The sequence below is a fragment of the Monodon monoceros genome, unplaced genomic scaffold (genome assembly GCF_005190385.1).
Source record: "Monodon monoceros isolate NGI ecotype Baffin Bay Population unplaced genomic scaffold, NGI_Narwhal_1 Super_Scaffold_13, whole genome shotgun sequence".
NCBI lineage: Eukaryota > Metazoa > Chordata > Mammalia > Artiodactyla > Monodontidae > Monodon > Monodon monoceros.
The window spans coordinates 41,431,653-41,449,991 of NW_021703769.1; the positions used below are offsets into that span (position 1 = coordinate 41,431,653).

The following is an 18,339-nucleotide window of genomic DNA, read 5'->3' on the forward strand; positions in this document are numbered from 1 at the left end:
CTCATTAAAAAGGAGAGTGTCCTGGTGGGGCCCGAGCTCTTAAAAGGAGTCTACGGGTTGGAGATGGAGAAAGTTGTAGAGACATACTCTTGCTGGCCTGAAAGAAAGAAAGCATCCATGTCCTGAACTGCCTTTCAGGGCCACATGACGATGAATTGCAGGTGGCCTCTAGAAGCTAAAACTGTCCCTAGTCAACAGCTAGCAAGAAAGCGGGAACCTCAGTCCTAGAACTGCAGGGAACTAGATTCTGCCAACAACCTGAATGAGGCTGTAAGAAGACCCCGAGCTCAGGTGAGAACTGCAGTGCAGCTGACACCTGATTGTAGCTTCTGAGACCCCAAGCAGAGGACCCAACTCTGTGCAGCCTGGACTTTTGACCCACAGAAACCATGAGATAATAAAACTTTGTTTTATAAGTCGTGAAGTTTGTAGTCATCTGTTAGACAACAACGGAGAACTAATACACCGGGGAGGAGACCAGATTGTTCACCTTTACTCCACTGAGTCGAAGAGGAGGGGCTAGGACCCAGGCATCCCATTTCTTGGTTTTGTTCTTTAATCAGCAGTGAACGTATCCCCTTGTCACTCTATTTACCCTTGATTTACCCATCGCACCAAGCAAGCTCCAGTTGCCCTCGTCTTCCATCCCTCTCAGAACCCATACTCATGCCACGTTGATCCTTAAGCCCTGGAATTTAATTCACTTATTAGCAGCAGCCACTGTTTTAGGAAGATACCCAGTATCCAAGCCTGTACTGGTGAGGCTGTTGGTTTATCTGTCAATAAGGCTGGACTTCAACCCCCTTGCCCATCAGGCTGTAGTTACACAGGATACCCCTCCATCAGTTAAAGCAGTATTTGCCTGCACACCAAGTCTCTGAATGTTGGTTGTTTCTCATTGGGGAAGCAAGTTGCACTCATCGGACTCCATTCATTCTCCCAGGATTGCTGAACATGTGATAATCTTGGCTGTGTCAATGGCCCTAGGACTGTTAGCCGTGAAACATGGAGGTCGGCTGTGGATATTCCAAACCTGCTTCGCTGTGTAACCCTTTTCAGGGGCAGTGGCTATGATGCTGAAAAAGATTAATAGAACTTATGTCATTGTGTTTATGGGGCATAAGACCCCCAACTGTGGATTAATAGATATCTTGGTAAAGAAAATACATCTTTACTCCTTTATGCCTTGATGGGTGAGCTAGCATCAATGGAAATATATGGAGAGATTGCCTTTAGGAGGTCAGTTTTTAAAGGACTTTTTTGACCTCTAAGTCAGTGGAAATAGATTTTTGATTGTTGACCAAGACAATTGTAACAAAAGACTTTCAACCTTTAAAAAAAATTCTTATTGAAGTATAACATTCAGAGAAAAGCATAGATCCTAAGTATGACTTTTCACAAACTAAACAGATCTATGGAGCTAGCACCCAGATTGAAAAATCAGGATCCCAAGCATTCCCCTGGGTCCCTCTTCACCAACCCTCACCCCAGAGTAATTTGCTATATTAACATCTAACACCACAGGTGATTTTTCCTATTTCTCTAACAATTTTGAACTTTATAGAAATGGAACCATCCAGTGTGTACTCTTTTTTTTCTGGATTCTTTTACTCAGTACTGTTTGTTTATATTATTGTGTATAGTCATAAATTTTCCATTCTTACTGGTTTGTAGTATCCCCTTGTATGAATAGATCACAATTCATTTATTCATTCTACCATTTGTGGGCATTTAAGTAGCTTCCAATTTGGAGATACTACAAATAGTGCTGCTATGAACGTTGCAGTATGTGTCCTTTTGTGAACATACATGTATATTCTGCTGGGTGTCTACCTAGGGGTGAAATTGCTGGGTTGTAGCATCTGTGCATATTCAGCTAATTTAGTAGGTACTGCCAAATAATTTTCCAAAGTAATTGCACCAGAAGTAGTATGTGAGAGTTATTGTTAATCCACATCCTTGCCAATACTTGATATTGTCTTTTCAGTTGAAAGTGAAGTGTCGCCTTTTTTATTATTTGCAATTATGTTTTAGCCTGAGGACCCATCTGAGTTTACTAACAACTTGTACGTTAAAAAAAATAAGTGTGAGTCATTTTAAGTACAAAAGTTTCTTTAACTACCAAACAGTGCCTGCATACTTTAGGAAGTTCACCAAGAAGATGGGCTAGGACCAATCAAAGTCTATCTTGAAGAAAGTCATTGGGATCTGAGTAGCCCTGACAGGTTACACACTTCCAAAGAGGAACACTGTTATTATTTTTTGCCCTTCATTATGTTCCGCACCATGATATTCAATGAAATGGTATTAAAGGTTACATCAGTCGGGTTAAATCAGGGAAGCAGAGCCTTATGAGTGACATGGAATAAGGGGTTTGTTACAGGAGTTAGAACTTACACAACTTTGGGAGAAACTGAGGAAGTAAATGTCCAGAAGGGGATGGATGGCTGAGCAGAGCCCCTAACCAGGGCCCTGCAGAGGGAGGTGGTAAACAAGGGTGTGGAAGGTCATTGCCTCTGCAATGACCAGGCCTGGAGCATGTCAGCAGGGCAGGGGGTCAAGAGGAAAGCTAGATGCAAAATGGAAGAGGGCAAGGACAAAGTAGGAGCCATGGGAGCAAGGTGGAATCCACAGGGACAAACTGCCACGTACATCTGCCTCTTACTGCCTGGAACCCCAAACCTGCAGTGCCCCCCAGAAGAGAAGGCAGTGCCCTTGATGCAGAACTGCACCTGTGCCCAGCCCAGGACTCAGAGAGCCAGCGAGAGCTGGTGAAGCTGTGGGCCCACTGGCTACCTCACACCCAGGTGAGGCAGTGATGAGCTACAATGCACGACCTGCCCAGAATCCGGTGCCCTGCACCCACCTGCCCAGCAAAACAGCTGCAGCTGCACCCCTGACCCCCAGATCTCATAGAAATTGCTCTATGGCCAACTCTACACTAGAGCTTTTCAGAGAAATGTAATTTCAGCTCAACTAAGTTGACATAGTACCAAACGAACACAGAGATAGACTTTGAGATAAACAGAAGGAGGGAGGGAGGAAACTATAGAAATGATATAATACAATCCTTTCCTTATAAAGACTTGAAAACTGGCGCCTGGAGAGACAACGGCTTGTCCACTGTCACAGAACTGGTGACAGGTCTAGAAACTCAGTCCCCTGTGTCTCTCTCTGGGTGATATCACAGAAAGAACGCTTAGATGTGAAGTTAAGAGGCCTAAGATTCTCCCACTAATTGTTTGGCCTTGAGGGGGAAAAATCCCTCAATTCTGGATTCAGATTTTCTTGTGAGAGACTGGCACGTGGGCTAAGCCCCACAAACTGATGGTGTTCAGTTAATATCTGAATAATAAATGAATAAATATAGTCTCTCAAGAACAACCACTGTACAAAATTGCTCTATTTATACCTAACCAGGAAACCATGCTCCAAAGCCTCAGTAGTGAGGCATTCTTCTATATGTTCGTGAAATTTTTCTGGGGCTAGAGTGGATCACCCGGGTCCTTCCTCCTTTGTACAAGTCAGATTTCCAGTCTCTCAGCCATGTAGCAATCAGACTTTCTACGTTTTTCTTGTCACACCGTTGTGACTTCGACGTCTACCCCATTCAGTCTGAGCTTTTCAATAGGAGTCGTTACCTCATAGCTAGAGAAGCAAGAATCCAAACATGGCAGTAGGAACGAGCTAGAAAATTATCCGATTTCTAACTATGTATTTCTCTGTTTTGTTCACAAATCTGCCATTTGGGTAGAGTTCAGCAGGAAAGGTTCATCTCCACCCCACGTAGCATTACCTGGAGTAGCTCAAAAGCCAGGAGCTGAGGTCATGTAGGGGCTACTCGCTTACAGCTAGGGCTGTGAGTCCATCTGCACACGGATCCTCCAGGGTCTCTGCTTCCTCATGGCACGATGATTAGGTATGAGAACGAGCATCCCAAGAGGACTGGGCAGAAACTCTATCACCTTTCATGACATGGACCCAGAACTCATAGATCTCTGCCAGAGTTCCAGGCACTCCCGGATTCAAGAGGAGGAAGTATAAATCCCATCTCTCAAAGAGAGGAGAATCTGCATTACATTTCAAGAGGAACCTGAAGGATGGGATATCTTGCACGCCATCTTGGAAAATATTGTCCACCACAAGTGGTGATCAATGCCCATGATGAGTTTATAAACACAGAGCTTGCCAACTAAATGAGATCTTATCCAACAATAACCCTGTGTGTGTATAAAAATACATGCACATATGCATATATAACAAGCACTTGGCAAATGAGGTTAATTCTTGGATTCAACTTGCTTCCAAGATATTTTCAGTGTTATGCCTAAGGGTAAGGCCAGGGAACTGGGCGACTCAATTAGCTTAAAATAAAAGTACTTTTCCCTCATCATCCATCTTCTGTTTGAGGAAAAAATAAATAAATCAGGCTGCTGAATTTTGGACCCATACCATTTCCATGGTAACAAACCCTAAAGTGCTAAAAGGTGGATTACAATTGTTTGCAATATTTAAGAAATCTGTATTTAGTCTGTAATGCCTAAAAGTACACTTAGTAGCAGTGAATAGCATTACCACTAACCCTCCCCTCCCCTCCCCCCCAACAAACGTACTCACACACACACACACACACACACACACACAAGTGTTTAAAAAAAAATCCCAGGAGAGGACCTTCAGGATGGCGGAGGAGTAAGACATGGAGATCACCTTCCTCCCCACAAATACATCAAAAATATATCTACATGTGGAACAACTCCTACAGAACACCTACTGAACACTAGCAGAAGACCTCAGACTTCCCAAAAGGCAAGAAACTCCCCAAGTACCTGGGTAGGGCAAAGGAAAAAAGAAAAACCAGAGACAAAAGAATAGGGACGGGACCTGCACCTCGGGGAAGGAGCTGTGAAGGAGGAAAAGTTGCCACACACTAGGAAGCCCCTTCACTGGTGGAGATGGAGGGTGGCGGAGGGGGGAAGCTTCGGAGCCACAGAGGGGAGCGCAGTAACAGGTGCGGAGAGCAAAGCGGAGAGATTCCTGCACAGAGGATCCGTGCTGACCAGCACTCACCAGCCGGAGAGGCTTGTCTGCTCACCTGCTGGGGCAGGTGGGGGCTGGGAGCTGAGGCTCCGGCTTCAGAGGTCGGATCCCAGGGAGAGGACTGGAGTTGGCAGCATGAACACAGCCTGAAGGGGGCTAGTGTGCCCCAGCTAGCCGGGAGGGAGTCTGGGAAAAAGTCTGGAACTGCCTAAGAGGCAAGAGACCATTGTTTCGGGGTGCATGAGGAGAGGTGATTCAGAGCACCGCCTAAACGAACTCCAGAGACAAGCGCGAGCCGCGGCTAACAGCGCGGACCCCAGAGACAGGCATGAGATGCTAAGGCTGCTGCTGCCGCCACCAAGAAGCCTGTGTGCAAGCACAGGTCACTATCCACACCTCCCCTCCTGGGAGCCTGTGCAGCCCACCACTGCCAGGGTCCGTGATCCAGGGACAACTTCCCGGGGAGAACTCACGGCACGCCTCAGGCTGGTGCAACGTCACGCCTGCCTCTGCCTCCTCAGGCTCGCTCCGCATCCATACCCCTCCCTCCCCCCAGCCTGAGTGAGCCAGAGCCCCGGAATCAGCTGCTACTTTAACCCTGTCCTGTCTGGGCTAAGAACAGACACCAGAGGGCGACCTAGATGCAGAGGCGGGGCCAAATCCAAAGCTGAACCCCAGGAGCTGTGCGGACAAAGAAGAAAAAGGGAAATCTCTCCCAGCAGCCTCAGGAGCAGCGGATTAAATCTCCAGAATCAGCTCGAGGTACCCTGCATCTGTGGAATACCTGAAAAGCCAGCGAATCATCCCAAAATTGAGGCGGTGGACTTTGGGAGCAACTGTAGACTTGGGGTTTGCCATATGGGACTGACTGGTTTCTGATTTTTATGTTTATCTTAGTATAGTTTTTAGCACTTGTTATCGTTGGTGGAATTGTTTATTGGTTTGGTTGCTCTTTTTAAAAAAAATTTTATGTTAATAATATATTTAATTTTTATTTTAATAACTATTTTATTTATTATTTTATTATTTTATTTCTTTTTTTAATCCCTTTTCTTCTGAGCTGTGTAGCTGACAGGGTCTTGGTACTCCAGCCAGGTGTCAGGCCTGAGCCTCTGAGGTGGGAGAGCCGAGTCCAGAACATTGGACCACCAGAGACTTCCCAGCCCCACATAATATCAATCGGTGAGAGCTCTCCCAGAGATCTCCATCTCAATGCTAAGACCCAGCTCCCCTCAATGACCAGCAAGCTCCATTGCTGGACACACCATGCCAAACAACTAGCAAGACAGGAACACAACCCCATCCATTAGCAGAGAGGCTGCCTAAAATCATAGTAAGTTCACAGACACCCCAAAACACACCATCAGACTCAGTCCTGCCCAGCAGAAACACAAGATCCAGCCTCATCCACCAGAACACAGGCATCGTCCCCTCCACCAGGAAACCTACACAACCCACTGAACCAACCTTACCCACTGGGAACAGACACCAAAACGAACAGGAACTATGAACCTTAAGACAGTAAAAAGGAGACCCCAAACACAGTAAGTTAAGCAAAATGAGAAGACAGAGAAATACACAACAGATGAAGGAGCAAGGTAAAAACCCACCAGACCAAACAAATGAAGAGGAAATAGGCAGTCTACCTGAAAATGAATTCAGAGTAATGATAGTAAAGGTGATTCAAAATCTTGCAAATAGAATGGAGAAAATACAAGAAATGTTTAACAAGGACCCAGAAGAACTAAAGAGCAAACAAACAATGATGAACAACACAATAAATGAAATTAAAAATTCTCTAGAAGGAATCAATAGAATAACTGAGGCAGAAGAACGGATTAAGTGACCTGGAAAATAAAATAGTGGAAATAACTACCGCAGACCAAAATAAAGAATGAAAAATTTGAGGAGAGTCTCAGAGACATCTGGGACAACATTAAATGTACCAGCATTCGAATTATAGGGGTTCCAGAAGAAAAAGAGAGAAAGAAAGGGACTGAGAAAATATCAGACAAAGATGTCACAAAGAAAGAAAACTACAGGCCAATATCACTGATGAACATAGATGCAAAAATCCTCAACAAAATACTGGCAAACAGAATCCAACAGCACATTAAAAGGATCATACACCAAGATCAAGTGGAGTTTATCCCAGGAATGCAAGGATTCTTCAATATATGCAAATCAATCAATGTGATACACCATATTAAGAAATTGAAGGATTAAAAACCATATGATCATCTCAATAGATGCGGAGAAAGCTTTTGACAAAATTCAACACCGATTTATGATAAAAAACTATCCAGAAAGTAGACATGGAGGGAACTTACCTCAACCTAATAAAGGCCATATATGACAAACCCACAGCCAACATCGTTCTCAATGGTGTAAAACTAAAACCATTTCCACTAAGATCAGGAAGAAGACATGGTTTCCCACTCTCACCACTATTATTCAACATAGTTTTGGAAGTTTTAGCCTCAGCAATCAGAGAAGAAAAAGAAATAAAAGGAATCCAAATAGGAAAAGAAGAAGTAAAGCTGTCACTGCTTGCAGATGACATGATACTATATATAGAGAATCCTAAAGATGCTACCATAAAACTACTAGAGCTAATCATTGAATCTGGTAGAGTAGGAGGATACAAAATTAATGCACAGAAATCTCTTGCATTCCTATACATGAATGATGAAAAATCTGAATGAGAAATTAATGAAACACTCCCATTTACCATTGCAACAAAAAGAGTAAAATACCTAGGAATAAACCTACCTAAGGAGACAAAAGACCTGTATGCAGTAAACTATGACACTGATGAAAGTAATTAAAGATGATACTAACAGATGGAGAGATATACTATGTTCTTGGATTGGAAGAATCAACATTATGCAAATGACTCTACTACCCAAAGCAATCTACAGATTCAATGCAATCCCTATCAAGCTACCACTGGCATTTTTCACAGAACTAGAACAAAAAATTTCACAATTGTATAGAAGCACAAAAGACCCCAAATAGCCAACACAATCTTGAGAAAGCAAAACAGAGCTGGAGGAATCAGGCTCCCTGACTTCAGACTATACTACAAAGCTACAGTAATCAAGACAGTATGATACTGGCACAAAAACAGAAATATAGATCAATGGAACAGGATAGAAAGCGCAGAGGTAAACCCATGCACATACGGTCACCTTATCTTTGATAAAGGAGGCAAGAATATACAATGGAGAAAAGACAGCCTCTTCAATAAGTGGTGCTGGGAAACATGGACAGCTACATATAGAAGAATGAAATTAGAACACTCCCTAACACCATACACAAAAATAAGCTCAAAATGGATTAAAGACCTAAATGTAAGGCCGGACACTATAAAACTCTGCGAGGAAAACATAGGCAGAACACTTTATGACATACATCACAGCAAGATCCTTTTTGACCCACCTCCTAGAGAAATGGAAATAAAAACAAAAATAAACAAATGGGACGTAATGAAACTTCAAAGCTTTTGCACAGCAAAGGAAACCATAAACAAGACGAAAAGACAGCCCTCAGAATGGGAGAAAATATTTGCAAACGAAGCAATGGATAAAGGATTAATCTCCAAAATTTACTAGCAGCTCATGCAGCTCAGTATCAAAAAGACAAACAACCCAATCCAAAAATGGGCACAAGACCTAAATAGACATTTCTCCAGAGAAGATATACAGACTGCCAACAAACACATGAAAGAATGCTCAACATCATTAATCATTAGAGAAATGCAAATCAAAACTACAATGAGATATCATCTCACACCAGTCAGAATGGCCATCATCAAAAAATCTAGAAACAATAAATGCTGGAAAGGGTGTGGAGAAAAGGGAACCCTCTTGCACTGTTGGTGGGAATGTAAATTGATAGAGCCACTATGGAGAACAGCATGGAGGTTCCTTAAAAACTAAAAATAGAACTCCCATATGACCCAGCACTCCCACTACTGGGCATATACCCTGAGAAAACCATAATTCAAAAAGAGTCATGTACCACAATGTTCATTGCAGCTCTGTTTACAATAGCCAGGATATGGAAGCAACCTAAGTGTCCGTTGACAGATGAATGTATAAAGAAGATGTGGTACATATATACAATGGAATATTACTCAGCCATAAAAAGAAACAAAACTGAGTTATTTGTAGTGAGGTGGATGGACCTAGAGTCTGTCATACAGAGTGAAGTAAGTTAGAAAGAGAAAAACAAATACTGTATGCCAACCCATACGTATGAAATCTTAAAGAAAAAAAAAAAAAAGGTTTTGAAGAACCTAGGGGCAGGACAGGAATAAAGACACACATGTAGAGAATTGACTTGAGGACACGGGGAGCTGGAATGAAGTGAGAGAGTGGCATTGACATATATACACTACCAAATGTAAACTAGATAGCTAGTGGGAAGCAGCCGCATAGCACAGGGAGATCAGCTCAATGCTTTGTGACCATCTAGAGGGTGGGATAGGGAGGGTGGGAGGGAGACACAAGAGGGAGGGGAAATGGGGATATGTATGTACATATAGCTGATTCACTTTGTTATACAGCAGAAACTAACACAACATTATAAAGCAATTATACTCCAATGAAGATGTTAAAAAATAAATCTCATAATTTATATTAAGTGACCGTAAAAGTAGGGAGAAATGAGTACAAATGAGACTGTTCAGCTTGTTCTTCTTAGATCTGGTTTGAACCAAATTTTCTTGTTTTGATTTTGATCTTAATTAGGGGCTTTATAAATAATATGATCATTTGAAGCCTGGAGAAAAAGTCAACCATCACAGGCACAGAAGTGAGAATAATTATAGTGTTTGGAAATTATCAGTAGTTCAATGCAGCTGGAGAGTAGAGTATGTCTAACGCAGAATCTTATTATTTTTTTAACTTATTTTATTGAAGTGTAGTTGATTTACAATGTCTTAGTTTCTGCTGTACAGCAAAGCGATTCAGTTATACATATATATACATTCTTTATCATAGTCTTTTCCATTAGGATTTATCACAGGATATTGAATATAGTTCCGTGTGCTATACAGTAGGACCTTGTTGTTTATCCATTCTTTACATACTAGTTTGCATCTGCTAATCCCAAACTCCCAGTCCATCCCTCCCCCACCCACCTCCCCCTTGGCAACCACAAGTCTCATCTCTATGTCTGTGAATCAGTTTCTGTTTCGTAGGTAAGTTCATCTGTGTCATATTTTAGATCCCACATAATAGTGATGTCATATGCTATTTGTTCTTCTCTTTCTGACTTCACTTAGTATGATAATTCTATGTCCATCCATGTTGCTGCAAGTTGCGTTATTTCATTCTTTTTTTATGGCTGAGTAGTAACAGAGTCTTATTTTTAATGTTAGGACTTTTAATTACGATGTATTTCATATATACAGAAAGTGTAGAACATAATATGATATCCATGTACCCACCCCCATAGTTGATAGTTGTTACCCATTTGCCATATTTTTTCTAAATTGTTTTTCTTTCTCAATAAATAAAATATTAACTATTCATTTAAAATCTTACCTGTCCATCATTTTACCTTCCCTCCCTTATCAGAAATCATCATCATCTTGAAGTTCATGTGTCACATTCCTATGTATGTTTATGGTCATTAGTGCTTATGAACGAATCCCTACACTCTTGTATCTTTGTGCTTAAAAATTAATATAACGGTATCAAAGCAAGTATGTCCTTTTGTAACTTGATTCTATTGTTCGACATTATGATTCTTATCTTTAGCCACAGGGCATAAATACACCATAAGGATAGTGGAGACGAGCGTTCAGCATTGCACAGATAATCATTTATTCCGTTAAATTTATAGATCACCTGAGAGTAAGTTGATGGTGACAGTTTTTACATTTGTAGCAAACGTTACTGCCATGCAGACAAGGCAGGACACCAGAAATTCAAATGAATACAGGGAAAGGGAAATAGGGTTCTTTGCACCCCAGTCCTTCCATTTCTGAAGGTCAAGTGCTCTCTCCACCCTATGGGACAGTGACTGGGGTAGCGCTACGTGGTTTTTGGTGAAGTCCAGTGACTGCCCGGAGGTGGTCTACCGGCTGGGGGTCTAGACTTGTGCAGGGATCAGGAAGCCACATCTCCGAGCTTCCATCAGGGAAGCTGGGATTCCTGTGTCCTAATCCTCTCCCGTCCCACTCCTGCAGATCTTCTCTCCTCCTGGGAACTTTGGGACTTGGCTCACATGACTCTGTCCCCTACAGGCTGGGAGAGCTGAGGGGTTGGGTGGATGACATCCATTTGGGTTTTTTCCTGTCCTGCCACCAGCATACCCCACTTCCGTTTCCTACTGATGTTCTAGTCAATGGCCAGTTGCAGTCTGATGGATGGGGTAATTTTTAACTTTTTGTACATTGTTAAAATAAAGGAACTAAAGGGGTGTTTGTTTTCAAGACACAAAATTGAGTCACCGATTTAACATCAGATATCCGTGAGCTATTATGTGTATCCCATCTCTCTTCTCTGTTTACCGTCTTACTCTCGGAATGTCTCAAAGAAACTCCTTACATGCAGAAGCTCTCAAAACAGAGAAAAGGGACTGTGTACACATTTTACTTTTGAAGTGGCACTTCCTTGCTCACTAATACCCTACCAGATTAAAGTTACATTGACCTCATGTACTGTCAACTAATTATATTTTATTTCTGTTGCATTTCCAAGTATGTAAAGCTAAAAGCAAGTGACTGCATGCAAATTACACTGCGTGAAGCTTTTTAGGCCATGTTCAAATACTAACAGGTTTGATAAATATATTTGTCTAATAAGGGTAGGACAAAGAGCTCTCCGTTTACTGACATGCTTTATTGTCATTCTGCTGTACACCTCTCGTGTGGCTGTTTAATAGAACATAAAGTCTAGGTATCCTGGTGGAATCTCAGATCTTTTTTATAGCTTGCCGCAAAGTAGCTTATTGTCATTTATTATTTCTTATTTGATTTATATAACATCTTTCCACCAAATTGCCCATGGGTTTATTTACATAAAGAGTGCATTCACAAACACACTCACTCTCTCTCTCTCTCTCTCTCTCTCTCTCTCTCTCTCTCTCACACACACACACACACACACACACACACACACACACACACACACACACACAACTCCACTCAGTGCTGTCATGTAGTTAGCAGTGTAGCACCAAAAATCTGTGGGAAGTTTTCTGTTTGTTTTCTGTTCCAAGACCACCATGTTCTGGGAAGGCATTTGCCGTATTTCCTTTCACTTTAAGTGTCTATTGTTTGCCTCTAGGTGGATCGGATCATCTTCTGTGTCTTCCTAGAAGTCGACTTCAAAATCTACAAAAAGAAAATGAGCGAGTTTTTCCCTGCAGGTGAGTAAAGCAATTTGTTTCCTTTGAAATTGGAGGTTGAAAAAGTCAGGGCATCACTTAATAATTCTACTGCTTTATTTTGCCTTTTAAAGGTTCTTACAAGTATGATTTCCATCCACCAGTCACACCTGGCAACTTGTATCTTAGATTTTAAGATCTAAAGGAGGTGACGGGAAATCTAGGCTCTGGACTTCTTCCTCTTACCAGGTCATTGTGTTGTCTTGGGGAAGTCAGTTTATCTCTTGAGTGAGGGGCTGGACCAAACGGCATTTCCTAAATTACATGACCTGTGATTTCTTCCCCACACTTGTAAGTTGTCCAGGCCTGTGCCTGTACCCACCGTGTTAAACGCGTTGGAAATTGTAAGGAGCCCATTTATATTTGTAGTCACAATTCAGGCTGTTCTTGCGTTCCATCCCTCTTCTCCCCAGTTTTCTCCACCCAAATTGCAATGAAGAGAAAGTCCTTTCTAGGGCAATCTGAAAACCTTTTTTCATCTTATAAGTCTTTCATCTTATTTCACACTTCTTTTTAGAAAGTAGGAGAAACCTCCAGGTTTTTAAAGAACCTTGAGTGAATTGATTTACCTCAACTGAATGTGCGATCAGCTGAACCTGGTTCATTTGAATATTGCTCCCCACTGTTCCTCTTCCAGCCTGTGAAGGCTGAAGCTTATTTAATACCGTGTTATTTTTACGGTGCCGTTTAAGTCCTGGTGTCCTAAGCACTTTCCTCAGCCGTGATGAAGAATGGCTTCCAGGGAATTGCAAGCTACCATGAGCATTGTTGGTGCCTGCCTTTCAGAGAGATTTTTTTTTTTTTTTTTTGAGAATTTCATGTCCCTCTGAAGTGGTCTTTCATGTAACCAGTGACTCTGGCAGGTAGAAAGGAGTGGATGATGGGTGCCGGTGCCCAGTCACCTTCTTCAGCAGCCTATTGGAGCCCCCCACCCCATAGAGAGGATGCCCCACCCACCTGCAGATCAGGGTAGGACATAGAGCTACGGGACAGCTACAGAAAATTGCTGGAGTTGTTCAACGCTGTGCAAATGATCAAAATGGGCTAAGTTCTCCTGGGTGATCTGAAGTCCTCCCTGATTTTATAATTGAAAGGTGAATCTGCTAAGTGTATTCCATTTGGGATTTTACAGTCTCCCCCAAATGGAACATAACATAAATCCAGAAGACTCCCATATGATAAAGAAGACCAGGGTTGTGGTCTTTTTTCTCTTTTTCCTCCTTCTCCTCCTTGTTTCACTTTTATTCATTTTTTAAGCAACTTGGTGTTTTACAGAGTGTAAAGCACATAATAGCTGGTTAATAAGTAATTGTTGACATGACTTTAATAAATTCTTCTCCCCATAGTCTCATGGCTTCTTTCTGTTTCAGTCTCCTTCTTCCATCGTCTCTCTCTATTTCCTACATAATCACAGTGAGCAGATTGTGCCTACGTTTCTGCATTTTTAAGTATTCTTAAAAGAAAGTGTCCATTCATGTAAAAAATGCAACTTGCTATGGTGTGCACTTGCAAATGTCTTGTCAGCGTCACAGCATGATTTATAAGACTTTATAAATCTTGGATTCCCTGATATGTTTGGAAATAATGACATCATATTCATTTTTATGCCTCCTAAAATGAAAACTTGTTTTCACTCTAACGTATGATAAAAATAATTGTATAAGTATGACCCATTGCTATTAAAACAAATCCATCCATCAGCAGGTGTTTCCAGTGATGCACAGCCAAAGATCATATTACAAGTTTTTAAAAATGGGACAGTTTTAGTGGTTTAGAATGTATTAATAACTATGCAGATAAATAACTACGCAAATAAATTATTGTTTGAGAATTGCTACTTTAAATAAATCCAAAATGCATCTTAGCACTCAAGCGAGTGAAATAATAATAAAAGCATCCCCAGTTTCACGTCAGTGCTTTGAATCATGCCATGCTCATGAAATTTTTTCCATTGCATATTTATAATAGTAGGTACATTTTTAAACTAAGTGTCAAAATCCTCCAATATTGTTGAGTATTTCTGCAATGCTGAGGCATCAGCCGTTTGTAAATTCTAAATATGCACTATGAAGTAAGAGTGACTTCTAATGGAATATGTGACTGCTAATATAGGTGATATACATTATCCGTTCATAATTTGAATTTATGGTTAATTCATAACCATACCATCTTTGATTAGAATATAATTTTTCTGACTTGCCATATATTCCCCCTGGAGTGACTTCAGAGTTTCTCTAACTAGTCTTCTTAACCATTCCGAATGCAATAATGATCATAGTTTAGAAAAAAAAAAGTCATTTTTATATTAAACCAAATCTCTGTGTTTGGGGGTACTTTAATCCCATGTCTTTAAATTTCATAATTGAGACTCCAAGACAAAATGAAGAAGAAACAATAAAAGTTAGTCTAGAAATGATCATAATAAACATATAACACATGCATGACTACTACCTAATATTAATGTTAGGAATAATAGCTAACACTTATGGATTGCTTTCTGTCAGCCATCAGATATATGGGCTAAATCAGTTAATCTTCATGATAACTCTAAGAAAGTGGCACCATATCAACCCTCCTTTTTAGATATGGAAAATGATGCACACTTCAGAAAAGTGAGACATACAGCTAGGAAATAACAGCTGTATTTTAAACTTGAGGATGGTATCTGTCATTGCACAAGTGATAGAGCATCTTCGGAGAAGGCTGGGATGCATTTGGAGCGTTGAGAAAGTCTCCCTAATTTCATCTGATGCCTATCACTTTTCTAATCTGCCATGCTTCTCGTTCCTCTAATATCTGAATATTTCCGCATGAAACATTTTCTAATATGAGTCAAGTTGGTACTTTATCATAGATTTCAAAATCAGATTCCATCCAAATCATCCAGGTAGTGCAGTGCTATTATCTGTAGGCAAGTGGCACCAGGAAGCAAAAAGGACCATGGGAGAAGATGGAAAATGTGGAAAATGCCTGTATTAGTTTACCAGGGCTGCCAGAACAAAGTACCACAGATTGGATGAAATTTATTTTCTCACAATTCTGGAGACCAGAAGTTCAGAATCAAGGTGTCAGCTGGGTTGGTTTCTTCTGAGGCCTTTCTCCTTGGCTTCTAGATGGTCATCTTTGCCCTGTGTCTTCGTGTGGTCTTCCCTCTGTGTGTCTCTTTGTCTTCATCTCCTCTTCTTCCAAGGACACCAGTCGTACTGAATCAGGGTTCACCCCAGTGAACTCATTTTAACTTCATTACCTCTTTAAAACCCTATCTCCAAATAGACACATTCTGACGGACAGAGGGTTAGGACTTCAACATATGAATTTTGGGGGGCACACTTAGCCTGCAATAGGGCCCATGATGGAAATGCAATAGGAACCTCAGAGGAAAGAAACCAGCAATGCTTTTTTTTTCAGCTGTTTTATATCTTTCTGTGGGTGGAACACATAGGACTTTTTACTTCCGGGGGTATTATTTGGAAGTCTGGTGTGGCAGCTTTATGAAATTACCATACACTTTGGTTGCAAATCATTTATATTTACAGTGTGTCGTTTCATAGAGTACAGCAAACAATGTTTATATGATTCTAGTCAGAAATCTTTTTGTTCTTTACATAAAAGGTTTGGATTTTTCAGTGTGTAGGATTTATCATGTGTAGTTTTCACTGAATGTAGAAAACAAAACATAAAAACACAATTTCTGATCTTGAATATGAAAGTCTTTTTTTTCATTGGAGTCTTAAGTCCTAACAGAATTTAGGAATGTTAATTTTCCTCGTAATAACAATGTCAGATTCACAGCTTTGAGATTATATCAAAGAATCCTGGCGCTGGAAACTTGAAGGATGTCATGGTCAAACCCACATCCTCCCTGACTTGAGGGAAAGTCACATTTGTTTACTGTAGGGGTTCCCAACTAGAGGTGATTTTGCTCCTCGGAGAACATTTTCAGACATTTTTGTTTCTCACAACTGGAGGAAGGGAGGAGCTACTGGCAACTAGTGGGTAGATGCCAGGGATGGGGCTAAACATCCTATGATGCACAAGACAGCCTCACCCAGCAAAGAATTCTCCGACCACAGATGTTAATAGTGCGGAAGTGGAGAAACTGTGCTACTGTAACCGTCTGTCTCTTAACATTCAGGCCACCAAGGCAGACTTTGCCTTTGGATTGGGTTTATTTCTGCCTGCTGATGTCTTACCCAAGCTTATCTGTCTAGCTGGAAGTGGAACCTGTGCCCTCAGCCCGACCTCTGACTTCCTAGATTCATGACCCTCTCTTAGTCTAGACGTCCCTCTCCCTATTTACTCTGGACTCACAGATTTCTATGTTACCCTCGCCCCACTGCCTGGTTCTCCCAGCCCCAGCTCACTCCTGGTATCAGTCATCTACACCAGGAAATCCAATGTAATAGTCTCAGAAACTGTGATTAAGTGTTATGTAGGTTTTATACACCTAATGAATAAGTGTGGAGGTGAAGGCTAATATACAGAACAAGGAAGAACAAATTCACCAATTTTTCTCTCTACATACCTCAAGCAAGGCTTATTACGTCTCTGGCTAAAAGTTTTCACCTTTATCACTGACCATTGAGTTAGTGACCATTTGTTGATGAAATTACCTTGTGAACTGACAAATATATTTGATATTAGAAATCTTCCATTCTGTACCAGTATCCAAGCTCAACTGATTCATTCACAATGAAAACAGCTATGACCAAAAAATTTACCCATATTCTGTTTATTTTTGACCCTGAAAGCAATTAGATTTGCCCAGTTTTTTTTCCAGTTAGGAAATTTATATAGTTTATGCACAATACTCATTTTGACTTATGCAGAGTTAAATATAATTAAAATATATCTTTCAAATAGTAGCTAGCTGAGAAAACTGATAAAATAGGAAAATGCTTCCAGGGTGGAGATGTGTTCCTCCTACACCTACCACTTGTCTCTAAGAGGAAGATTTGCTTTAGACAGATAATTTCATTTGTTTTTATGACTGTGACTCAAAAACTATTTGAGAAAATCTAATAGGAAAAAGGCTGGGGCTTCCCTGGTGGCGCAGTGGTTGAGAGTCCGCTTGCCGATGCAGGGGACACGGGTTTGTGCCCCAGTTCGGGAAGATCCCACATGCCGGGGAGCGGCTGTGCCCGTGAGCCACGGCCGCTGAGCCTGCGCGTCTGGAGCCTGCTGCTCCGCAACGGGAGAGGCCACAGCAGTGAGAGGCCCGTGTACTGCAAAAAAAAAAAAAAGAAAAAAGGCTGAATTTTCCCCTGTTTTCTTGATAGACAGCAAAATAGTGAGCCATTTGACCCACTAATATTTGGGGGGCATTTCTCAAGTACATTATAAAATGATAAACTTTATAAAGTTGCAAAAATATCTAGTGCCTTAAAAATGAGCTTGAGAAATGGTACATACATATAGAAATACATGTATGATAAGTGTTAAATTAGTAGTAGGTAAAATTAATATATATAGGAATAATAAATAAGTTTATAAATTATAAACTTTATTGGAGACGATTTTTGGCCTTAAATATGGATATTCTTTGTTGGACATAACACAAAATCATTTGAATGAAAAAGTCAAAGCATAAGTCAAGTTTGAGAGTTCTGCCTTGGCAACCTCTTAAATATTTAAACAGATCACAATGGCTGGCTAAACTGCATAGGCTTTATTCAAATATTGACGGATATGTTATTAATTTATTTTGAGTATGCAGACATATTTTGTTTCATGCTTTTTTCCTACTTAGACATAAAATACCATAAAGAAAATCCCAAATATAGACTTCGATGAGAATCGTCATATCCTTTGATGAGAGTTGTCATATCTTTTAACACATGCCTATCATTCTCTAAACAAAACAAATCAAGAATCTTCTCAATCAGATTCCAGTTATTT

The 18,339-nt window shown here is 40.8% G+C and overlaps 1 protein-coding gene across 5 annotated transcripts in view; it reads left to right on the plus strand.

Moving 5' to 3' along the window:
- MACROD2 (mono-ADP ribosylhydrolase 2) overlaps positions 1-18,339 on the plus strand; it is a 1,974,865-nt gene that overhangs the window by 1,770,450 nt on the left and 186,076 nt on the right. For all 5 annotated transcript variants that reach the window (XM_029221509.1, XM_029221512.1, XM_029221511.1 and 2 more), the window contains exon 9: positions 12,342-12,423. In XM_029221509.1, the coding sequence (XP_029077342.1) occupies positions 12,342-12,423 (82 nt within the window). The remainder of the gene's footprint in view (positions 1-12,341; positions 12,424-18,339) is intronic.